Source organism: Papaver somniferum, chromosome 6 (genome assembly GCF_003573695.1).
Source record: "Papaver somniferum cultivar HN1 chromosome 6, ASM357369v1, whole genome shotgun sequence".
Taxonomy (NCBI): Eukaryota; Viridiplantae; Streptophyta; class Magnoliopsida; order Ranunculales; family Papaveraceae; genus Papaver; species Papaver somniferum.
Window position 1 is genome coordinate 69,759,554 of NC_039363.1, and position 26,545 is coordinate 69,786,098.

General features: G+C 36.6%; 2 protein-coding genes and 1 non-coding gene across 3 annotated transcripts; 1 reads left to right on the top strand and 2 right to left on the bottom strand.

Annotated features, from left to right (window-relative positions):
* Nucleotides 1-6,194: 6,194 nt before the first annotated feature.
* Nucleotides 6,195-6,266, bottom strand: TRNAW-CCA. The gene has a single exon. It is a non-coding gene; the product is annotated as a tRNA-Trp (tRNA).
* Nucleotides 6,267-6,378: 112 nt separating this feature from the next.
* On the top strand, nucleotides 6,379-8,852 carry LOC113287905. The gene is made up of 2 exons (XM_026536782.1): nucleotides 6,379-6,632; nucleotides 8,423-8,852. The coding sequence occupies exons 1-2, from the start codon at nucleotides 6,491-6,493 to the stop codon at nucleotides 8,704-8,706; spliced, it is 426 nt and encodes a 141-aa protein (XP_026392567.1). The 5' UTR covers nucleotides 6,379-6,490; the 3' UTR covers nucleotides 8,707-8,852.
* Nucleotides 8,853-9,097: 245 nt separating this feature from the next.
* On the bottom strand, nucleotides 9,098-10,273 carry LOC113287904 (fatty acid desaturase 4, chloroplastic-like). The gene has a single exon (XM_026536780.1). It carries the CDS (start codon nucleotides 10,188-10,190, stop codon nucleotides 9,267-9,269), a length of 924 nt encoding a protein of 307 aa, XP_026392565.1. The 5' UTR covers nucleotides 10,191-10,273; the 3' UTR covers nucleotides 9,098-9,266.
* Between the last annotated feature and the right edge of the window lie 16,272 nt (nucleotides 10,274-26,545).

The window sequence follows — 26,545 nt, forward strand, 5'->3', positions numbered from 1 at the left end:
ACATACTTCGAAGATGCAAGCGAACAACTACATCAATTGCAGCAAGGGAAGAAGAAATACAAAAAAGGAACAAACAACCCAAAAAAATTAAACCATCGTTAGTGGCAACGGAGGAGGAGGAAGAGGAAATCAAGGCTAAGAAGCGAGGTCAAGAACAATTCCATCATAGAGAAAGATTAAAACAAGTTGAGGAAGAGACCGAATGGATAAAAAGTTATTACATTGTGAAAGATCTACCCAAAGAACAGCAAGACGATCATATATTTTGGATTAACGTTTCATTGGGTCCTTTTGTTGGTAAGTACAAGAAGCCACGCCACAATTATGAACCATCCCATGTTTCTTCAATGGTTCATCGGGAAGTAATCGTGCCACTTACTCAACGGAGGTAACAGACAATCTTTCTTTACTCTTAAACCGATAAAATGCATTTCATTCACAAATGCCATTACGATTCTTCTATCTTTAACCGACTCGTCGCAAGCCGTTCTTGTGGGTGCAAACGTCATGCTAAGTCCATACATAGAAGGAACGAAGAAATGTACCACGCAATTCAAAACGTCCGCTAGAAGATATCCAAATTTAGGCATTGTCATCCAATACTTGGATCCGATTGTCTTCAATCCCTTTCGACACTTCACACGCGCAACTAAGTCTTTGAACTCTTGTTGTTTGTCGTATCTATCTCCTCGCCTCATCATCTCCATATAAAAACCCTTGTCCTTCACTAGTTGTACCGCCATCTTATTTCTTAAATATTGGCATTGGGTGACATCTTCGATATCCGCCTCTCTAAAGTAACCCATTTGTTCCGTAGCAACGTGAAACCCACAATTTCCATCCCCATCAACCTCGTCGGTCGACAAAACAAATGGAATGATAAGTGGAGGGAGTTGTTCCAAATACTCTTTGTATATTGTATATGTGGATCGATTTGGTCTTCCATTAAGATCTCTAGGGCAACGAAGAGTACCTTTGTCCTCTTTTATAGTAAGATTTTCCATTGGTTGGGTTTGTTGCGAGGCGTTCATTTGCTCAACAACTTCTTCGACAACATTGGGTTGACTTACTTGAGAAGGCTCTGTAGAGATCTTTGGCCTTACTTGTCGGGTGGTTGGTCCACTTTGATCATTTCTTGGACGACCTCTTTTCTTAGGTTCCGGCTCATCTTCAAATTCGGCTTCCGAACACTCGTGCCTAGACAATATTCTTTTATTAGACAAATACTCCTTCAACTCTTTTCTTTGGATGGTCCTCGACACTTCGGTGTTCGGCCTACCGGTGTTCTTTTGCTTAATAGGTTCATCAACCTCCCTTAAACAAGAGTGAAGGGCTTCCTCCAAATTATGCATCAATATTTTCTTTTTGGTGCCGTTTGATGTAGCGTAACGCTCGGCTATTCGTGCATACAATTCCAACTCGAAGAAAGACGGACCATCAACTACCGGGGTGTTCGGAGTGAAATTTAATTGCTTCCAAAATGGGTGAATATCATCGATGTCAATCACTTCAACATACCTACCCAACTTATGACGACATGGGAGTCCAATACCTATCATATCCTTGCAAACACAAACCGTATTCTCGTCATCATAAGTTTTATATAACTTCAATTGTTTCATCATGCGATTTATTGCCCATCTTGAAACTTTATGAACAACTCCCCTTAGAAGCAATTTTTCCTTAATATGTTCCATCGGGAATTGGTGTACACTAAATTGCATACATTTCCTAATCTTTACGAGATCACGATTGGTGAATTCATGGATTGCTTCTTGGATCGACACAACTCCATTTTGACTACCAATTAGTATTTTCTTTAGTCGACCATGAGACCCCTCCGCAATGCTTGTCGCCTCGTTCTTGAAGTTACGATATTCATATGTCCATGCAAACACAAACCTCTCCTTAATCGTTAACCATTGTGTTTTACAATACTCAACCGGTTTTGGGTAGTCCGTGCTGTATTCATCCTCAAATTTCTTCAAGTTACATTCGTAAATTTCCTCGGTCATCGACCAAACGATTTTGTCCCATGCTTTCATGAACATTTTCCAAATTATTCCATCCTCCTTCCACTTTTCTTCAAATAGCCTATCCTCTTCCTTACGTTCTTCCAAGGTTAATTTACTAATGCGCTCATCCTCTTCCTTTGACCTCTTGGTACCCTTCCTTGGTCTTTTAGCTTGGAAATGATGATGGCAATTGGTTTTGAGATTGCATTGAATGTGCCACGTACATTGCAAGTTTTGGGCTTCCGGAAACACTACCGCTATTGCATGCATTAAGGCTTGATCGTTATCCGTTACAATAACCCTTGGAAAATTATCACCGTTATAAATGGACCTCAACGTCTCCAACATCCAAATGAAACTCACATTGTTCTCATGATCCATTAAACCCCATGCAATCGTAAACGTGTTTTTGTCCGAAGTATGGCAAGCAATGTTCAACAACGGCATGTTATACTTGTTTGTCTTATAAGTAGCATCTATCAACAAAATTTGATGAAAGCATTGAGCCAATTGGATCATTTCGGGATGTGCCAAGAAAATACGAACCACTATACCATCCTTTTCTTCCCTTCTCAAGGTGTAGCCGTGTAACTCCGCTAACCACTCCGATTGTTGCATGACCGTTCTACCATCCCAATCAGTCCTTTTGATCGTAGCTAGGGCCGACTTAATTGTAGACAAAGAAGACAAGTTGTCGGGATCGTCCGCCTTTATTTTACTTAAGATCGCACTCGCTTTTTGGATCCGCATAGACCTCACCGTCTGCATTTGATGTGGTTTTAACTTGGCAACCATTACATGTCCAATTAAATCCAACGGATCATCATGGTTGTGACAACCGTTATCAACTTTATACATTTTATACTCTTTACCTTTAATACCATCGGGCTTATAGAAGACAATCTTAAATGGGCATCCTATCTTCTTGGTATTGCTTCGGTATTTCCTATTCGTCTTCCGTATGTACTTACTATTCTTTCCCTCGTGACTCTTTCGCGTCCCACCTCGCTCACAAATCATTTCAAATCGAGTGTCACTAACATGATTATTTTGAACTACCACGCACATGTTATCTTTTGCCTTGTTCATAAGCCATTCCTTTGCCTCCTTCTTACTTCCAAATGTCTAAACGTGCATAAAACAAAACAAACCTAATAAGCATAACCATTTAACATATAAATTTTGAAAAAAAGAAAAAAGTAGTAATGAGTATACCAAATCGTTTGCATAGTATAGGGAAGTGTCGGGCCTCAAATAGAAGTCATCAACAAACTCTTCAACGGCCTGCATATGAAAGCAACAAATTATTATACAATAATCGGAGGTTATTAAATAAGTCAAACTTCCGAATATTCTATATTCGGAATCCTATCGGTTACCCAAAACACCCGATCTATGCAAATGAATGTACACAGTTTACTGAGTGAAAAAAATGATATATCGGAGGTAATTAAATAAGTCAAACTTCCGAATACTTTATATTCGGAATCCTATCGGTTACCCAAAACACCCGATTTATGCAAATGAATGTACACAGTTTACTGAGTGCAAAAAATGATATAATCGGAAGCTAAAATATATAGTAAAACAGCCGAATATAAATAACCGGGAGATAACTTTAATCGATAAACATCCGATTTTCAAGTTTTCGGAAATTTTATTTTGAGGCCACTGTTATATTCGGCAGTCAAATAATGTTAAACTATTACCGATTGTAAAGGATAAGAATACTGAGTTTTGAAATTTTCTGAGGAATTCGTTTTTGGGGCCATTCGGAGGTAAATAACTCTACATAACTACCGAATGTAGATATTTTTGGAAAACCAGTTTGGGGTTTTTCTCATATTCGGCAGTAAACTAGTATCTTGTAACTACCGAATATACATATTTGGTACTCAGTGTGTTATATTCGTAAGTTTAATCTAGAAATTATCTACCGAATCTGGGTAGTTCATGGCATTCAATGCATGCAATAATCGGTTTTTCTTGTTTACAAAAGCACACAAACGCATGCAAATCGAGTATTTGAGTTTCTTAACACAATACCTGTGTTTTACATGCATCGTTAGCTTCAATATCATGCGATTCTCCATTTTCTTCCATGAAAGGGTCGTCTATGTTTTCCTCTCCACAAAAGTTTGGATCATTCAACATATACCCCAAATCGTCTTCTCTAAACGGTCGTGAACCCTCAACATTTTGTTCTTCGTCATGATTCTCACCTTCTTCTTCGTATCCATCCATTTTTGTAGTGATAAAATGGGTTTTCTCTTTTTTTCCTTCACCTTCTTCTCTATAACTCTAACAACTCAAAAATTAAAAAGAAAAGGAAAAAATGAAACACAAATCATTCTAATACTGCACCGACTACAATCGGAAGTATGGGAACGATTTTGGCTTCCGATTGCATTCGGAGGATAACAATGTTATCATATCCTCCGAATATATAAGGGTAATTTCGCCATTACGAATTACGCGACATAAGTGCTGGCTACATTTTCCCTTTGGATGACCTTTTTTGTTTTATTGTTGGCCCCCAAATTCTTTTGAATGGCCCCTAAAAACGCGAGGTTTTTAATAGCAGATTCCTTCTTCTTGGGAATGAGTTTCTTCACACTTGAGAATTGTAGCTAATGAGTGGTTTTTTGTTGAGCCTTAATTGTTTTTTTTTGTTTGCTCGTCATTTTTGTCTGGAGTATGTTGCCTTTTGAGTTTGTGATGTCCAACTTGGTATTGTTTAAACTGTCATAGTTTAAATACTTTTATGAAGGAACTGTTAACATCAAACCCATCAAACCCCTATTGGATGCCGCCTCTGTCAAAGGATATCTTAGGAGGACATTCATGTATATGTACAACCAACCCGTATCCCAACAGGTTGACCATTCCATGGTGATGATTTACCCCAACTTAGTGTAGCCAGCCCATTCCATGGTGATTTACCCTCATTTCTTCGGTTTTTCTTTTCATATATTCCATTTCGTTATTCATCTTATTAGCACGCCCGAAATAAATAGAATATCTTCCAAATTTGGGAACCTCAACCAGGAGCCTTTTGTTTGCGCATCCATATCCCTGTAAAAAATTCCTTGGATATCTTGAGAATTTTGGAGATATATAAAATTAGGAGCAATATAATCCTTACGTAAGGGCGTAAATATAAAATTAGGTTTTTACCATTCGATGAGCATCTTGTATTTCATAGAATTTTGGAGCAATATAATCCTCCCATAAGGGCCATCCTATCAAAATAAGCCCCTTCTATTATACAAAGAAAAGATATGCTTTCTCAAGATACAGAGAATTGTTAAGACAGTAAGAAAACAGCATTATCAAGTAACAAAAGGTTGTTCACAGAGAAAACACATCGATCAACTTTGTAATTGTTGAGCAAATGAACTGATGAGCCAAAGAGAATACCAATGAAGAGAGGGAATGCTGCTAGATCTGATAATAGTAATTGGCTGCTGATGTGTCTTACCTGGCTGGGGGGGGGGGGGACGTATCCATCAGTGCCTAACACTCTTGTGGAAACACCATGTCTAGGTTTGTGAGATCCAAGGTTTACCAAGCAAAAAATTAGAAACCTTGACCTTTAAATTCCTATCAAAGATGATGTTATTCCTCTAACAAGGGAGCTGACATGTTCACGAAGATATTCCAGGCCTTTTGCAACTGCCAGAGCTATCCTCGATTCATTTTCCCAGTCTAACTTAAACGCACCACCCGTTAGAAAAAGACCAGTAAGCTAAACATATTTCCCATCTTAATAGCTTATACTTCGATGGTCGTTGTGAAGCTAGAATTTGGAAAACAGACTGACGTAATATTCGTTATGTCAAACATGAGACATGTGCAACATCACTTGCGGTTTGGGACCATGTACATAACTTGATGCAGCCAAAAGGCTCAAAACTGAATTGAAGCAATCCACATTTAAAAGATATAATGGATGTTATAAGTAGGCTACACTATAGACAATAGCTCGATTTCAAGCTTTTATGCTGAAGTGAAAACAACAGGAGCACACTTGATTTTTCCCCACTATCTTCTGTACAATGCCCCAAGCCATTGGAAAAAAAATTCTTCTCATAGTTCATACCAAAAAACAAACAGTCTGAAGTGTGTTGGACCTATAGCAGAAAACAGGAATGGAAAAAAAACAAAAAAGAAGTGAACCGAACCTGACGTGAATCGAACACGCAACCTTCTGATCTGGAGTCAGACGCGCTACCATTGCGCCACAGATCCACAATTGATGTGTTCACTTACGTTAGCAATTTGTACAGTTGATTTGATAGAACGACGCTTAAAAAGGTTTATTTGGTTGACTGGGTAGCTATTAAGTCAAATTCATGTATAAGTAACTTTGGGGAAAGTAAGAATCCAACACCAAAGTAATTACAAGCTCACTTGGAGATCTCTCGATTACAAATCTATTGAGGACTGACCGATTCACACTGTCAGCTTTGAGAATGGAGTTTCAGAAAATATTTGTGATGAGTCTTATCCTTTTCCTGTCCGGAGTTAGAGCTTGGACTGGTGAAATTCATGGCAGAGTTATTTGTGATGTATGTGGTGATTCTTTCGTAGGACCTGAAGATCATTCTCTAGAAGGTAGTTTCTTCTGAAAACTATCACTTTTGGAGGTTATCCCTCTGATGAATTTCTGTTTTTTGAAAATTTTAGATTGTAGTTCACGATCGATGACTCCAGTTGATATGTTTAGATGATCCGGATTTTCTTATTTATTTTTTGATTGTTCTTTAGAGGCGTATTTCAGGGTTTATGTGAATTATGATTTGTTTGTATCCATAGGATAATTTGGGATTCCTATGCTTACCAGTCCAATTACAATTTTAAGAAGATATTATTTTGGATGCATTTCTACACTGGGATTCCTGTATTGTTTTGAATGATCAGTATCCTATCGTTTTGTTGTTCAATCGTTGTAGTCAAACTTCTGTAAATTTGCTTTTAAGGGTGTGAAAATAACAAAATCTGAGTGATGCATTCATAGGTCTGCCGTTGAGAACTGAATTGTTATATGAAATGTAATTGGTATAGGGAAATATGGCATAGTCCCTCATAAAATTGAGGTGGAAAATAAAATTGAGTGACTGTGAAGTTCAATTGCAAGGGGTGGCCATCTCCCGCTGCCTGCCTTCCTTCAGTGTTATGTTGGTGCTGATAGGATGGACTTGCCCAATTATATATTTTCTTGTGGATGAAAGGCTAAGTTCATCTGTTATCCCTTTGGGTTGTTTGTTTTCTTGCTTTTCCTGAGGTGAGGTGCATGTCCCCCTTACTTTGTTCTTGATTTTTCTTTTTCTTTTTCTTTTTTGATAAAAATAAAATTCTCCGTGGGAGCTTTGGTTAATTTTTCTTTTCCCCGCAAGGGAGTGAAAGACACTGCTGGTAGATATCTATATTTTCTTTTTTCCAGAAAATGTTAGATTGTGATTTTGAGATATGTTGATGTGGACTTAGTCCATTCTTTGTTGGGGACATCTACCTCTTGGTTGCCAAAATTTAGCATTCACTAGAGTAGTGCAAGGTCTGGGTATCTAATGAAAAGTTTTTACTCGAAACTAAGTCTAACATGTTATGTGTTGGTTTTGTAGTTATGTAAAAAAGATCATAGATTAGTCAGAAGGCTGACATAGACGGTGAATCCTTCTATAGATGTTCTCTGTCTGTTATATGCAGAGCTAAAAGTTGTGGAAATGACTGGTTTTCCAAGAAATATGTCCCTACATATTACGCAAGGTCTTTGCTATAAGCAGTTTGATCGTAACTAAAAGAAGATTATCCTAGAAAGTTATGCATTCATCATGATACGATAGATTCAGGATGGATGATTGGGGAGCAGTTTCACAATGAGTTATGATTATGATCTGTTGATGTCCTTTAAGAAAGACTTTTAGCGATCTATTAACCATCTGTCTCTTCGTTGTGATTTGATTGAGCGATTTGGAATACATTCTTGCTGATTTAACATGTCATGGCACTTCTTTGAAGAATTCTAATGTGATTAAGATAAGTGTTATGGTTATGGATGCTTCTCCCTTTTGCTGGATGTTGGGCTGATCCTAAGGAGTAATTCGCATTTTAGAGGAATACTAGAAATAGGTAGAAAAGATGAGATGATCAATTGTATTACCAGTATCTTACTATACCAGGCTTCATCGAATCATATTATGTGTGGGACTGTATTGCTGTGATATGACAGTCTATAGATTTTTCTTAGGGTCTATTTCTTACTATCCACTCTCTCTTTTTTTTCTTTCCGCTCAATCATTGTTTTCTTGTCGTCAGAATTACAGAAGCTTATTGGTCTGCTATGCATGTTTTTTTGACTATGTTGATCTATACTTACTATAGGATTTTGGTTACGTGGTGCGCAGGTGCTGAGGTAGCTGTTCTATGCTTAACAAAATCTGGGGAGGTTCTCAATTATCAAGCATTTACAGATTCTAATGGAATATATACTGTAGCAGAGACAATGCCAGAGAGGGATAGATGGGATGCATGTTTAGCAAGACCCATAAGTAGTTTCCATGACTACTGCACTCATCATGGAGACACCAAAGTAGGGAGTAAGTTCACGTACAATCTTCCATCTGGTTATTCACACACTGTCAGACCTTTCTTGTATCAGCCTGCAAAAGTTCCAATGTACTGCCTTTAAAAATATCATAGATAAGAACAGTACAAATAGTTGAAGTACACAATTTGGTTCTATGAAAACTAAGAAGTTGTGAAGATATTGAAATTTACATAGCAAATATATTTGGGTTCACCAATTAGATAATAAATCATTATCTATTTATATCATGTTCTTGTTCTTGCTGGCATCGATGCCCAGTTTCTATATGCATGGACTGAGTCAAATTTGGTTCAGCAGTCCAATTTTCAGGAAAAGAAATGTTTTATACTGGCAGGCTTATGTATAAGAAAAGTCTGTGCTAAAGCCACGCAATGACCACATCCATCTCATGCATGTTAACATAAACCAGTATGCCAAAATCTAACCTCATTCAAGAAACAAAAGAAAGAATATTGGGCAGGAAAAGAGAGAATGAAGGAAAACTTGTAGTATTTGAATTTGGTGATTTTCATTTTCTTTCTGTTCCGCAACAATTACTAATCGCTATATTATATGCTATTAATCTATTATAATACAAATCTTATTACAAATCAAGGAATATGAATCTCTCTTAATTATGAAGAGATTACAGAATTTAGTGATCATTGACCCATAGGAAGAGATTCTTCAGTCCAATCAGAATTTGGCTCACTCCATGACCTTGGCCGAACTCCAAGCCTAAAATACAGAATCATTTCTAGTGCTTCAAAAACATTGTTCTCATCCAAAATTTTGTTCCAGGCACCACTGACAATACAGTAGTTGTTGTTATAAGGGGCATGATGATGTGCACCATGTTCCGCTCGGGACACAAGTACTCCTGAGTCTTGCAATGCTAATACCACAGAAGGGAGCTTACTTTTAGTTCCATGAGCCCATGCATGGAACTGTTGGCTAAACATAATACACCCGCCAAACATACCCACAAACGCGTTAAATACTGGCTCATTACTGACGAGACCGATAGGTAAAACTGTAAACGTTATCACACGAGCTAGTGCATGGAGATTGTTGGCGAATTCACGTCTAGTTATTGTCCACGGAAATCTGTGGTGTCCCTGGAATGCTTCAATTTGTGCACCAACTAGAGGAGTCGTAGCATCACCATAGTTGTCGATTGCCCAGTGATACACACCCGAACCCAGATCAGCAAGCAGGTAGCTAATTAAACCAGCAAACACCGGCTCCAGTGACAAATTTGGGTCTACCGCAACTGAATTAGCCGATTTCAGTAAAGAAATGAGGATTGAAATGGATCCACTTGCAACCCAAGCGCGATGAGTCCATGTTGATTGCAAATCAGGGTCATCCAACACTGGCTTCTTTTGCGTCACCGTAGGAATCACCAGCGGAGGAGTTGACGAAAGTAACTGTAGTTCATCCGCAGCTACTACTTGTTGATCACGTTTACGAGATTGCCGAGTAGTGGCGGCGCATTGGACGCGCGCGGTGAATTGCTGGCGGCAGCATTTATGTGGGTCGCGAGGATGTCTAAAGACAGACTTGTATTGAAGTGAAATAGACATTAAAAGAAGAAGAGCAAGACGCTGATCTTTGAGTTTATGTTTGCTGTGGAAGAAAGAGAGTTTTGAAATATATTTGAGGTGAGAAGATAAATAAGTAGTCCTCCTGATTTCCGTTGTAGTGGTTGTGAAAGGTGTAGAGTTATTTTTGTGGTGATAAAATGAAGGGGAGGGATGGAAAAGGGAGGGTGTGGTGTCTAAGTGTCTGGTGTGGTATGGGATGTGGTTGCGTGGGATAACGAAGTTCGCGTGTTTACTTTAGACGACTCCTCATATTAGGAGTAGACCTTGCTCAAATTGTGAAAATCAGACTAGTCCACTAAGTTTTCTAACACAAAGACGTACGTAGCGTGTGAGTGTGTAAGACAACCTCAAAAATTGCATGCAGTTTGCTATGAAGAGATTGTGTGGTCTTTTACTTCTTATCACATTTGTAATGTGACTTTCATACCCATTTATAACTTGCAACTAAGGTGAGTAGACAAAACTCCTCTCGATCCATCGATTCATTGAGATGTGATGGAGCACCAATTGGAGGTGCTGGTCACTTGCACTGTATATAGGTGTATGGCATTTGTAACTTTTTTTTTCCGTGCAAATAATGTCGACCTTAGAATGGAATGTGTTTTTTAATTTGATAGTACCTTGTCACTCAGCTTAATCATCGAAAGAAAGGCGAAAAGTCATGCCACTGGTCGTGCGAATCTGACTTAGTCAAATTCAAATCTTCTTCCTCTTCTTTCTTCGATCTATCTTCAACCAATTCAAATCAAATAGTAGATGATGTTTATCTATTAATTTTGCTTTTTTTCATAGTATCTTTATAGTATCTTTTTGTATTTTTGTTACCGTTTTTTTTTCTTCTGAAAATCCTAATTTTTGACCTATTTCGAATTTTCTTAGATTGCTGAGTTTTTCTTTCAATCTTTACTTAATTTAATGATTTTCCACTAAGATATAATCTCCGAGATTTCTTTTGTTTCTATAAGTTACTACCTCTTTACCCCTATTAATTAATTTCTCATTTTCTTTGTTTTTATGTTTAGGTCATGAGCTAATGGAGGTGCAATCATAGAGTTTCAGTCCATCATCATCAATTTACAAGTGAAAATGGGTTCTGGAATTAGACTCGCTATTTGCAATTAAGGGGTCTTCTTTTTTGTGGTATGATTTGATATATATTTCTATTTTTAAAGGTTGGGTGCTCTGCAACTATTATAGTATTGATAAGGAAAATTTTATTTGGAAGGCATCTGAGATATGGGAGATCCTACAATTTGTAGGGATTTGTCGCTGATACGATTACTTCTTCTAATTTTATAAATTTACTTGAGCTGAGAATATTTTGGAAATGATATACCTAAGTGTAGTTTCTCTCTCAAAGTAGCTTGCTATGTAAGGATGAGTAATTAGATGTATAGGAAATGATGTTTTAGTATGAAGAAATGTTTAATTAACCAAATCCTCTCTCCTAAGACCATCAAAAATTGTGTTCCTAATTTTTAATTAGCAATAAAAATGATTTATTTATTACTAAGTGGAAGGAAATCATCAAGAGTTACATAGTTCAATCTGTTTTTATGATTCAAGAAGAATTTTATCTACATTTGGCAAATTTTATCCTTTGTTTCTGCTCTGGCAAGGGATTGCTCTGAATTGATGGAATGAGAATATTTTGTGACAAATATTCATTAGTCACTTCTCAAAATTGGTGTTGTCAAAAATTTACTGGTAATCAAGCTTATTATTATCTTTATTATGGTTTGTTTCTTGAATAAAGACTACTTTTTCATACACTTAATTTCTTTTGGCAAATTGCTAGCTTCTCTCAACTGTCAATTGATTTACTGAAGTTATGAATCAAGTCATTTAGTCTGCTCAAGGCATCTCCTTGTATTATCTTTCCTAAAATAAGGTGTTGTCAGCTCACTCTCTTAAGCATGCTTATCATTTACTCCTCTTTGTCTGGATATTTCAGCTGTGATTGATGTTTTAGTAATTGAGACTTTATGTTGACAAATTATGATCATCTCTCCTATTTCATTGGTTTGTCTAAGTCATTACTATTTGTTAATCAATTAGATTCCCTTATACCTGTATAAATTGAATTTGGTTTTTTCTTAAGTTCATCCAATCACAGCTCAGTGCTCTGAGAAAGTGTCATGTTATTGTGCTTTACATTGTTATCTCTCTTCTTAGATTGGTAACTGCAATGGCAATGCCTGATGCTCAGGTTAGAGTACTTGACTTAGATGAAGATTGTGAGGAATTCCCATTTAGGTTTGCTGCATTCTGTGATGATACAAGAAACTACTACAAAAACTCTGTCAAACATAACCTCAACAGAATCTGGACCATCAACTCTCCATATTTTAAGCTAGCCAAACCTTTATTCAAGGAAATGGAATTCAGAACCTTTTTGTTGTTATGTTCAAGACCAAGAAGGATATGGAGATTGCTTATGCTGCTAGACCGACTTTACTCTTTGGTCAACTGTTTGCAGTTCAACCATTAAGAGATATGGAGTCGATTTTTGATCTGGTTTGGGAAAAAACCCTCATGCCAGTTATGATCGACATTCACTCTGACTTGGTTAATAAGGGTAGAGTTAGGGAAGTTTTAGATCAAATAGGAAACTTTGTTTCGGCTGACTCTCCAGTAAGGAATCATTTTGAAGCTAGACTGATGGTTCCTCTTAAAACTCCTCTGACTAGGAAAGTTGTTATTAATACTACTAGAAGAACTTATATCATGCGTTCTTTTTACCCTAAGTTTCCTTTCAGGGCTTGCAATAAATGTTTTGTGTTGTATCACAATGACATTCAATGCAGGGATATCCAGATGAGGATTTTCGTTAGGGCTCTGCCTGTTCCAACTAGAAGAGCTTCCCATGTTGCTGCAACAAACCTTCAGTCTACTTCTGAAGTTGGAGAAAGCTCAAAGTCAAAGAATAGCAATGTTCCTTCTCTGGATGTTAATGATGCTGATGTTGCAGCTCTCGATCATTCGAAGCCATCTTCTTTCTCTGTCAGCCTCCAGCCAGCTGGAGCTCTCAGAAATTCTGGTTCTTCTTTCTTCTCCCCTGCTTTCTCAACTGGTAGACCTAAGTATTCTCCTCTTACTATTAGGGAACCAGTTAGCCAAGCTTTTTCAAATACAGTTCCCTCTCAGTCCTTTATGAGCCGTGCTGGTTTTACTCATTCTTGTGAAAATATTTCTTTTGATTCTGATGGACTTGTGCATGATTGAAAAGGCAAAAGAACTAGAACATCATTTGAGTCTGTTACGCTTGGAAATAGCTCTGGAACCCCTTCTTTTAATGTGATACCGACTCCCCATTGGCCACCATTGACATCAGTTGCTCCTTTTAGCCCACCTGCTGATGTTTATTTCAATTCGGATTGCTCGAACTATTCTGCAAGTCAAAGCTTTGCTGATGCCAACATGGTATGGTCGACTTCGACTTCTGCTTTTGCTCAGACTGTCTTCTCCACTCCTGGATATATCTTTAGTTCTGCCTCAGAGATGAACTATGTTTCAGAATTGGTTTTTCCTTTAAGCTCAGATGTTGGAGGTTCCTATTATGCTGATCAGAAGGAAGCTCCTTTGGAGCCCTTGATTCTTGATCCTATGACTTTATCAATGATACCACCTGAATGAAATCACTGATGAAGAGTTCGAAAAAGAATTTCATTTGATGATGATAGATACTGACTCTATGGATGCGGAACCTTCAGATGCTCATGACCTAGTAAGTTTTACTTCTTTTACTGCTAATTTTCTGTGTCATTGCTGTTTCTATTTTGATTTGCTCTCTTTGTTGCTTTTATTTAGTTTGTTTTATTTGATCTGAGATGAAGTTCTTGTGTTGGAACATAAATACATGTTTCTCTAATAGGAAATGGTTGCATGTTTTAAACTTATATAAGAAATTTTGATATGACGCTATCTGTTTAATTGAAAAAATGGTAGATGAAGACACTGTTCGTAAAAATTGTCATCATCTGTCCTTTGATTCTTGGTTTTTTGTTCCCTCGGTGGGTAAGTCTGGAGGACTAGCTTTAGGTTACTTTGAAAAATCCAACATAGAAATTATAAACTCCTCCTTCAACATGATCATATTGTGTATGATATAACTCCGCGTATTAAAATTTTTCTTATTTCTTTTGTGTATGGGTCTTTAAACAACATGGGTATGAGAACACAATGAAACATCCTTAGTATTATAAACGAAGAGGCAAACAGACCTTGGTTACTTTTAGGTGATTTCAACTTCATTATGCATGACTCTGAGAAACAGGGAGGTATTGCTGAAAACTCGATTGTTCCGGACTTTGTCAGAAATAAATTGATTGATTTAAATCTGAATGAAGTTTTCTCTTTTGGTAATCCTTATACTTGGTGTAATAGAAGGTTCAAAGCTCCCGCTGAGCTTATTTTTGAAAAGTTGGATAGGGTTTTATGAATGATAGATGGATATCTTTACTGCCGCATACTAGGGTCACAAACTTAGGTCGTGTCTTTTCTGACCACTGTCCTATCTTGCTCATAAACTTGAAATCCCGTTTAAGTTTTTCAAATGTTGGCAAATGAGTCCTGAATTTAAGAATGTGCTTTCTAATTCTTGGTCCAAGTCAGTTAGAGGTTCTGCTAGTTTCATTGCTGCGGGTAAGCTTAAAAACCTTAAGCATGATCTAAGTATTTGGAATCGGAATTCCTTTGGTCATATAAAAACCACAATAGGAAAATTAAACGTTGAAATTGAGAAGCTTCAAGCTATGCCATATACTCCTTCGAATGGTTCTTTCATTCTGAATTATTCGAAGCAGCTGGAGTATTGGTATGAGATTGAAAACTCGTTTTATAAACAAAAATCAAGAATTGACTACTTCAACTATTATGATAAGAATACTCACTTATTTCATAATACAGTAAAACTCATAAATATGTATAGTACAATACATACTTTATGTGATAGTCATGGAAACTGGTTGGAATGCAGAGATCAAGTTGTCTCTCTTCTTTCTAATCATTTCACTTCATCGCAGCCTAATAAAGATGTTATTGAGGAAGTTCTTAAAGATATACAGCCTATAATAACTGATGATGTTAATACCATATTAACTTCCATACCTACTTCGGATGAAATTCTTGATACTATCAGAAACATGGCTCTGTGGAAATCGCCGGGTACGGATGGTTTCCCTGGTGGGTTCTTTAGAGATAACTGGAATGAGGTATCTTTAGAAGTTATAAATCATGTGCAATCTTTCTTTCGAAACAAATTTCTTCTTAAGCAGCTGAATCATACTTTCATTGCGCTGATTCCAAAAGTTAATAACCCTACAACTCCTAATGACTACAGACCTATTAGTCTTACAAATACAATCTATAAAATTATCTCAAAAATTCTTACAAATAGGCTAAAACCTTTACTTGATTCTCTTATTTCGCCTTTTCAGTCTGCTTTTATTGCAAATAGGCAAATTCAAGACAACATTCTAATCACTCATGAAATTTTACACTCTTTTAAAACTAGAAAAAGGAAAAATAATAAGAATGGATTTATGGCTATCAAGTTAGATTTATCTAAGGCTTTTGATCGCCTTGAGTGACCCTTTATTTTTGCTGTGTTTAAAAGGCTGGCTTTTTCTGAAGATTGGCGTCATCTTATTTCTCAATGTATTAGTACGGTTTCATACTCGGTGCTGGTTAATGGCTCTCCCAGTGATATATTTTATCCTTCTAGACGAATAAGTCAAGGGGATTGCCTTTCTCCCTACATGTTTATATTATGCATGGAAACTTTGTCTCAACTCTTGTTGAAGGGAGAAAATGATAATCTGATCTAAGGTTTTAAATTAAGGAATCATAGTCCTTCGATATCTCACTTGTTTTTCGCAGATGACTGCATGCTATTTATGACAGCTTCCTTAACTTATTCTCGAAATCTTATGAAGATTATTTATACTTTTGCTAAAGCGTCAGGTAAGGCTATAAATTTCAAAAAATCAGGTTTCTTTACTAGCAATAAAATGCATCATAAACATGTCAAACTTTTAGCTAGAATCCTTGGAATTAAACTCCCCAGTACTTATGAAAAGTATCTTGGTACCCCTTTATTTGTTAATAGGGATAAGACTAAAACCTTTCAATTCCTCATTGATAAATTCTATAGCAGATTAAGTAATTGCAAGAAAAAAAACTTGAATTTTGCTGGTAGAACTGTGGTCACTAAACATGTCCTTTATAGCCTAGCTGTGTATCATATGTCTAGCTTTCCTTTTCCTAAAAAGATTACTGATAAGACTGACTTTATTCAGAGAACTTTTTGGTGGTCGAAGAAAGACCCTAGGAGAGCTGCTTACTATCGTTCTTGGAGTGATATTGGTAAATCAAAATTGAATGGTGGTCTTGGAATTAAAAATTCTTATGCTACTAACAAAGTTTTTATAGCAAAAATTGGTTGGATATTGTATAATAATCCATATAATTTAGTAACTAAATTTTTCAAGGATAAGTATTTTCCAAATCAAAATCTATTAGAGATCGACAAAGCAGCAGATACCTGTAAAAGGTTTGACTTTTATTAAAGATAATATTGTTTATAAAATCAATGATGGTAAGGCTACAAGTACTTGGTCTTCAAACTGGTTACCTTTTAGTGACTCTCCTCCGACTTCGATTAGCCCTAATTTTGCAAATTTCAGATTTATTAGTGATCTTATTGATGTTCAGAATAACTCCTGGAATATTGGTCTTATTACTTCTTTGTTTTCTCAGGATGTAGTCAACAAAATTCTTGCTCTTACAATAAATACAAGTAAACAAGATACTATCATGTGGGCTCACACAAGAAATGGAAATTTCACTATAAAATCTTCTTATAAAGTGTATATGAATGAATCTATAACTCCTGAAGATGCTTCTTTCTGGAAGAGAGTTTGTTCATTAGATTGTCTTCCTAAGATTAAGTTTTTCATGTGGAAAATTTTTGCTTATATGATGCATGTTAACTCTCTCCTTATGCTTTATAATCCTGCGATTGATGACTACTGCTGTCTTTGTAAGAATGAATCTGAAACTGTGATGCACCTGTTTTTTAAATGTCCCATTGTTTCCCATATTTGGTTTGCCCTCTCTTTGCAGCATATGGTAGATGGGGATTTTGATTGGGTGGATGATATATTCCTGAACTGGTTTGATAGTAACCTGGGTACTTCTCCTTATGTTGTTGATTGGCCTAGTATTGGCGCTATAGTAATGTGGTCTGTTTGGAAATTTAGACGTGATGTGATCTTTAAAAACTCCACTATTAATCTGGACAAGGTTATTATGGATACTAGAAGGCTGATCAATACCTTTATTGCTCCTCCTTCTTTTAAAACTTTGAGTAGAGTGAATGTTAAAACATCGCTGCTGGATGTTGATTATGTTATCTTTCTGGATGGTTCTTATAAAGATCTTAATATGGGTATTGGTATCGTTCTTTGTGATAATGCAGGTAGAGTAATTCAGTCAAGAACAGACTTTGGGTTGATTACAAGTGTTGTTGGAGCTGAGGAAACAACCCTAATTTTGGCTATCTCTTAGGCAGAAGAGATGAATTTGTCCAAAGTTCTGTTTGTCAGTGACTGCCTTCAACTTGTGAATTTCGTTCAAGAAGGCAAGGGTGACGTGGACTGTATTTGTAGTGATCTTTTAGAAGATTGTCGGATTTCCCTTTCAAATAGTTCTTGTTTTAAGGTTGTACATATTAAGAGACTCAAAAATAAGATAGCGGACCGGCTTTCGCGTCGGGCTAGAAAGTTTCATTTGAAAACTTCTTGAGTTTCTATTCCTCCTTTTTTTGAACTCTTTGTTGAGGAAAGAACCTTTATCAGATGTTTGTAATTTTCTTTTCAGTTAATGCCATGGTGTGTTTCTCATCAAAAAAAAAAAAAAGAACCTTGTCACTCTTTTATCTACATACACCATTGAACTTTTCCATGAAATCTTGGACGGTGACTACGAAGTTCATCCATCGTGAACCGCATTAAATGTGCTTTTGTGTACTCTGTACCACGCCAGCTCTCAGTAACACCGCTGAACTGGGGGCCCTGGAAAATAATTGGGCCCCCCTAGCTACAGGAAAAAAAAGGTCATGAAATAGTAACTGGGGGTTATCCCTTATCCCCATTTTTTTTAAATGGCTAAACTACACCTAATCATTAGTGGTAATTAGTAATTAAGTTAAGTTAATTAATTAGTAATTAAATTAGTTAGATTAAAATCTGGTTTAAGGAATAAATTTTCATAATTGGAAAATTGTGTTTTTGTGTTGAAGAGAGGAAGAAAGTGAGTTTTGGGGGAAATTTTAGGTTATTTGAAATGAGTGATTCTAGTGGAGGAAATGATGTAGGTGAAGATTCAAACAACATACATGATTGTGTTGATGGTGAGATTGTTTCAACTAATCCTATGGATTGGATGTTTGATGAAGAGATGTTAATAGAGGAAGCTTTGATAATTGTTGCAAATGAAGATCGTTTTGTTCAAAATGAAGGAACCAATACTCAAAATGAAAAACCCAAAGCTCAAAACAATCAGGTAAACTTCCTATACTCTTCAAATCGCATGAATGGTGCTTCAAGTGGTCGATTCATGGTCACTATGCGGCAGCTCAGTGTGAGATTCGTTAGTTCGAGTATATAATAAAAGAACGAGCCTTATGAGTCGTTAGTGACTTAGCACACAAATATACGACTCTAGTATGCAGGTTATGAAAAATCGTCAACCAAGTTTGAAACAATTGACGACTCCAATTTGCAGTTATGAAAAATCGTTAATCTAGTTTGAAAAAGATGACGACTCCATCTTTTAGGTCATCTAGAGTCGTTAACTCAATATATTTAGGAACCAATGACTAAAAAACCTTTTACTCTCTGTAGCTTTCACCCTAAGGGTCGTTAGTTTAGCATTACTATACACGGACGACCCTTTCATATTAACTGAGAGTCGTTGTTCCGTACGTCTGAAAAAATTGACGACTCAAACTTTTTTTTCTTTTAATAATTTCTAATTTCGTAGCAACGTTTCATTGAATCCTAAAAGTCATAAATATTTCATAGGGTTAAATACAATACATGATAACGATGCACTTCTACACTCAATCATAAAGCATGTAATTATACATGGTTCCATTGAAGATAAAGTAACAATCATGTAACTCAAACTTTTTCCCACGAAGCACCTCGTAGTATCCATACGCCTTCTTCATCTGAAAATGCAAACGCAAACATACTTAGTTAGTATCGATCAAAGATTTGGATAAGTTTTACCTCTTGTTTAAATACTTACTCTTATATCACTCAGCATATCTGGAAAGGCTTCCCTTACGGACGTAAATTCTCTTTTCAAAACATCACACTCGGATTTTATCTCCTTGAAGCGTTCCTTGACTTGTTTCAAAGACCTTGAGTTGCGATTTCCGTCCAACGCCACAAAAACGAAGAATACGCGGTTCCACCAAGCATCTGATGTTTCATCAATATCTTTGTCCAGACTTTCAAAGTGGTTTGTGACTGTTTTCCAAGCTCTTGTAATGGCACAATTCTCTTCGGAAGTGTAGGGAGTCATGGTGTTTCTGTTTTTTTCCTCTTGGATGATGAATAAATGAGAAGGAGAAGAGAAGGTTGATAATTATGGTGTTGGTAAGAAAGAGGTGAGATATGGGTCTGTATTTATAGAATTGAACGATCCAACTGCCTCAACCACATTTGGTAGAGTTCAATTCCCCAATAAATTCTAGTAGTATATTGAGTCGTTAATATGTTACATTTACAACTAAACGACTCTTAGAGTCTCTATATTACATCGTCAGGTTTGACATATAGAACTGAACGACTTTAGAAAAAAACTTAGCAGAATGATGTATATATGTTAGTCCGGAGTCGTTAGTTTATGTTGGGAGTCGTCAAATGATCTTAAAGTCTCTACAATTCACGTTTTAGCAGATTGACGACACTTGTATAATGCTCATATTTCTGTCACGAAAGTCGTTAATCTGCAAAAGATTGGTTGACGATTCTATATGGTGTCGGCAACTTGCAAAATATTGGTTGAAGACACTTGGGATCGAAAAGATGATTTGTGAAGGGTCGTCATTTTTTATTTATGTCCATGACGACCCTTGTTTGGAATATTTATAGTTGAACTAGTAGTATTGAATTGAAAAAAAACATACATGTACTATGAAATAAAATATAAGGAATACATTGCGCTAGAAAATGTATACGAGATTGATTATATTGGGAGAATTTCCATTCAACTTCCTCCAAGAGAGTGTATCAGTCCTCCTGCAAAAACTCATGGTTGTACCTTAATTCGTATTGGATCCGACCCAAAGAACACTGGAAAAAAAATTATTTTAGTAAGTTAGTGTTGTTGAATGATCATAACCAAATGAATAATTTTTTGATGAACGGATTATTGATTCATAAACTTACTCTACTCATGCGGTCTTTGTTTGGCATAGCGTCCTTACGAGCTTTCAATTCATTTCTCAGCAATACGCATTCATTGTATAAATAAGCGTACCTTTCCCTTATCTGCGGGAGTGTCCTCCTATAACGATTTTCATTTAGTGCTTTAAAAATCTTAAACACACATTTCCACCAAGCATTAGTGTTTTGATCATGCCCAAGGTAAGGCCCTCTCGTCGGGTCTTCGTTACTGGTCACCCATTGTGCTTCCTCAGTGGAGTGCTTTGTGAGAGTGGTGTGTGCTCTAACAATAGCAACATCTTCTAGATTATTGAACGGAGTTGGAGCCATTTTTAGTGTTTGAAAGTGATGGGTGACTGATTTAGGATGATTGAAAGTGATGGGTGAACAAGTTTGGAAGAGATAGGTCTCTATTTATAGCAAAAATGTACTCAACGGCTACTTTTTGTTTTTTTTTTGAATAAAACCATTTCTTTTTTTTCAAAAAATAGCAATAACTACTCCTAGGAATCAAACATATCTTTGATTTTTAAACTCTTCATTAACTGCATGTAGAGTCGACATTGGTTATATATATAACATAACAACCCCTTATTATGTTTAGTAACTGCTCGTCAAAGTCAAACTTACCGTTAATGTGTTAAGAGTCGTTAATATAATTTGTGAAGAGTCGTTATTTGGGCATAAAAGATCTGGATGACCCTCTGTTGATGGTTTTGTGTTTTGTTTTTTAGTTGGTAGTACGACAAAGCTCCCAGCCAAAACCGGTATCTACATTGGGTCCGGATACCTCCCAACACTATATGACTGATTTGGTACATTTACCTTATCTGAATCGATATTTTTAGATATTCAAATAATTTTATTAGTGATCTCATGGTTTTATAATTTAATTGTTTGCTCAATGTAGACATGGGAAACCAAGGATGATATCAAGGAATGGCTTATCCCTAAGGAAAAAGAGAAGATGTGTGTTGTTGTTCAAAGTAGACACGTCGATTGTAACAAGATGGAAATGGTATGCGAGAGAGCGGGTAAGAAGGGAGAAAGTCACAAAGGCAAGAATTACAAGTATGAGAATAAGACGACTATAGAAAAAATTCGAAGAAGTGTGAATGCCCGTTCAGGATTGTTTTCAAAAGACGTCATGAAGCCGATCTATTCCGATTATATAGTATTCCGAACGGTCGTCACAACCATGATCTACCCACAAGTTTATATGGACACACTGCATATACCCGGTTGAAACCACATCAGATTGGCAGACGAAGGGATTTAGACCACTTAAGATCCTAAATGCAATAAGGGCGGAAGATAAGGATAACTTTTCCACCATTTCCACAATCAGCGCCGCCAAAGCAACGATTAAAAGAAACGAATGGAATGGTAGGTTGGTTATGCAACAATTAGAGTGGTTAGCGGAAATACTAAATTACGCCATGCAAACTAAGGTGGGTCCGGATGAGAAAGTGACTCATATTTTTCTTGCACATCCAAGGATGGTGGATCTGGCTCAGTGTTTTTACCGGGTTCTCTTCATAGATTGCACTTATAAGACAACCAAGTATAACATGCCGATGTTGAACATGGTAAGCCATACTTCGGATAAAAATTCATTCACCGTTGTATGGTGATTTATGGAAAAAGAAGAAATAGAGGACTATGTTTGGGCGTTGGAACAAGTGAGGTTGATTTACCGTGGAGAAGAGACGCCGCAGGTTATGTTTACGGATATAGATTTTGCAATTATGAGTGCCGTTCGTCAAGTCTTTCCACTTGCTCAACAATTTCTTTGTACGTGGCACATCCAAACCAATCTTTTTTCTAATTGCAAGAATCAAATCCAAAAGATCCATATTAAGAAGGGTAATCAACGTTCTAAGGAGGAAGATGAACGCTTAAGTAAACTTTCCAAAAAAGAGCGAGCAGAAGAGAAAAAGAAAGAAAAGGAAAAACATGATGAATAGGGGTATCCATGGAAAGTTTTTTGCGAAGATTGGGACTATTTAGCTCATTCGAAAACAGAGGTTAAGTATTATGCTAACTTGCAGAAGTTTATTGATGTTTGGAGCATGGATCATAAGAAGGTTGTTGAATATTGCCTGAATACATGGTTGAATCCTTGGAAGGAGAAGTTTGTTTATGCATGGACCAATAAATACAAGCACTTCAAAAATGAGTCTACAAGTCTTGCAGAGCAGTCTCACGGGCGTTTGAAAAAAAATTCGGATCAAAATAGGGGTGGGGTAGTTACAGTACAAGAAGCTATTCACGAGCACGCAGAGGATGACCTAAGAAAAATAGTCACTCAGATGGAGTTGAGTAAAGACCGTTTTTTGATGCAACACATAAGGGACAAAGATTTGTTACGGTTGGTAGTACACCAAGTATCATGGTCGGCAATTAACTATATAATGGATGAGCTTATAGATTTTAGAGCTAAAGCGGAGGACGAAAAAGTGATGAAGACGAAGTGTAATTGTACAACCGATATTTGGATCGGCCTCCCTTGTAAACATAAACTTGGTGGTTACAAAGATTACATAAACTTGAAGATATTGATCCATTCTGGCAGCAACTTTCATTCATCCCAAAGCCCATGGGTTTATCCGATGAAGAATTTGGAGACTTGGAGATTGACAAGTATATCAACGAAAAATACTGAAAAATGAATTGTGCAGGAAGACACATTTTGGTTGCTAACTTGTGGCCGACGGCTCGTAAGATCTTGGGGTTTGAAGAAGAGCCAATCAAACAAAAACCACCCAGAAGACCAACAACTAAAACGTCATTTAGAGAAATTTAACAATGACAAGGGTTGCGATAGAGACCTATCACGTCATGAGCATGTCCAGGCGGAATATGAGGAGTACGAAAAGTCTTTTATTCCTAAGAAACGAGGTCGGTCAAAAAACCAAGAAAATAAAGATATGGATATTGTTGAGTATACGGTCGGTAGCCAGCAAAGCCAAACTAGTAGTATGGTGACGATAAGAGGAATAAACGGTAATCCTAAGACACCTAGGGATTCGCAAGGAAGACCACATCGTGTTGCTTACACTTTGTACAAAAAGTATACCGACCAACTTCCTTACGTCATCTTAGATCACCTTATATCCACCGACGACGTTGATGTGGATGGGAATTGTGGTTACCATGTTGCAACCGAACAATTAGGGCATTTCGAGAACGTCGATGAACTTAACCTCACCCAAATCGAATATGCAAGAACAAAAATGGCGGCTAAACTTGTCGAGGACAAGCAACTCTATTTAACAATGATCATGCAAGGAGATTCAAAAGAGAAGGAATTGAATTTCAAAGACTTGGTGTCTAATGTGAAATGCGGAAGGGGTCGAAGAATGCCGGTTTTAAGTTTTGGATGCAAATGCCTTTTGGTGGTCAACTTTTAGCGGACACATTCACTTGTGTTGTAATTTTATTCAACAAAGGCTTCCCCGGAGGCTCTTGTATGTATGTACGTTCAAGAACTAGGTGCGACACGGCGATAAAGAAAAGAAGAATTGTAATAGCACATGTCAACAATAACCATTACATAGGTTTGAAGATTTCCTAAGAATGTCCTCTACCACGGGTGGCCTATGTTGATTGGGGTGGCTACACCAAGAAGTGGACAAACCAGTGCGAGTATGGAATGAACATGTGGAATGCTTTGGAAGGAACACCAAGTACAATGCCTGAACACGTTGACATGTGCGACTAAATGTGGAAGGAGTTTTTTTTTTTTTTGGAGCTTATTATTGTGAAGCATAATTTTGGAAGTACAGTGCATGAATACTTGGATGTTTGTATTATCACTAATCCTTAACGAATACAATGTGTTTTATCATGTGTAATCAACTTATCATTATAGAACTTTTTTTTTGAAAAAGGGTCGTTTACATTTAAGAAATATAATGCAACGACTTTTACCTTATCAACTTGAGTCGTTAGGTAAGTATTCATAAATATAAACGACCCTTGTAGTCCAAATTTAATGGTCTCCTGTATGTTTTGGTTATTAAGGGTCGTTAACAAGCCTATTAACAAACAAACGACTTTAGGCATACATCTATGAAGTCATTAACAGATTATTAATAAACTAATGAGTCTATTAGACCATAAATGAGGGTCTCCTGGATGTTTTGGAAATCAAGGGTCGTTAACTAGCCTATTAACAAACGAACGACTTTATTCATAGATCTATGAAGTCGTTAATAGTGTATTAATAAACTAGCGATTCTATTAGACCATAAATGAGGTTCTCCTAGATGTTTTGGAAATTAAGAGTCGTTATCGTGATTATTAACGAACGAACGACCCTAGTTACCCATATTTGAGGAACTACTGAATGTGGAACATAAAGTCGTTACTATGATATCAATAAACGAACGACTCTGAAATACATATATGTGGGTCGTTATTGTTTTATTTACAAATGAATGACTCAAAACATTTTGACATACTGGAGATTTATTTGAAAAAGGGTCGTTAGTTTTGTAAAACTAAAACCTAACGACTCCATACATATACCTTCAACGGCTCTTTCTGGAGATACTATTTCCCAAAAAATAGTCGTTGGGCTTATTTTCTGTATAAAGATTCAACCATTATCTGTTTAATAGAACTTAAAACAATCAAAGTATATCATTTTTTCAATGGAAAGTTCGTCATCAACTACCAATTCAATTGAAAGCATACTTAAAAAATGCAAGCGACCAACCAAATCAATATTGGTAATGGAAGAAGAGATACGCAAAAGAAGTATGCGACCTACAAAAAAAAGCATACACTTTTACGCCATATCCTACGAAGGAAGAAGAAGAGATGCGCGAGGATGAAAAATGAGGCAAAGAACAAGCGCATCTCCGAAAGTATTCAAGCAAGTCGAGGAAGAGACCGAATGGGTTAAAAACTATTACATCGTCAAAGATGTTCCCGAAGAACATCAAGATGAGAGTATATTTTGGACTCAAGTTGGTTGGAGTCCTTTCGCTAACTACAACAAGAAACTACACTATGATTATCTACCGTCCCATATTCGTGATAGGACGATTCACGTTATAAGATTGTGTACCAATTATAACGAGTTTCTCGCGAGGAACAAAGGGGATAGGCGTGCGTCCCAAGCTGCATATACCAAATGGAGAGGAGAGCAGTTTTATCACATCGAAGCCACAATGGTGTTTGCCTCTGGCACAAGGAAAATGAATAACATGTAATGAGTTGAAAAGATGGAATTTATTTAGATCAACTGTAATGTAGCGTAAGAATTTATTCCTATGCTACCATTTCCAAGTTTCAAGTAAGGGTCGTTAGCCTTTATATAGGTAGTATAATGATGACTCAAACTTTGTTTTTTACAACACATTCTAAGAAGTCGTCATTTATTTTATTTATATCCTAACGACCCCAAGTGTGGATTTCAAAAATCCTACCTTGGGATTATAATACCACCCTTTTCTCTTGAAAAAATTAACAAAAACCATCCATTTTCTACCAAAGTACATAAACTTTCAATAACAATGGCGGAATGGGAACCTTATGAAGATTTGTGTCTTGTTAAATCGTTTGATAATACGTTCCGTAAACGTTCAAATGAAATCTATTCAATGTTTTGGAAGAGAGTTAAAGAGTTCTTTTACGGGCGTACCAGGAAACCGAATAACCGTAAATGGCGAGACTTAGCATTTCGATTCAACTACATAAAAAGTGCAATGCGAGAGTATGTTAAAGTTAGAAATATGGTGTACCAACATCATCCACAAGCTCCCCTCTTAGATAAAAAGTGAGTAATCCGATAATATATATACTTATGGCATCATTAAAAATTCGCATACTAACATTTAAGAAATCACTGTATTTCAGCTGGAA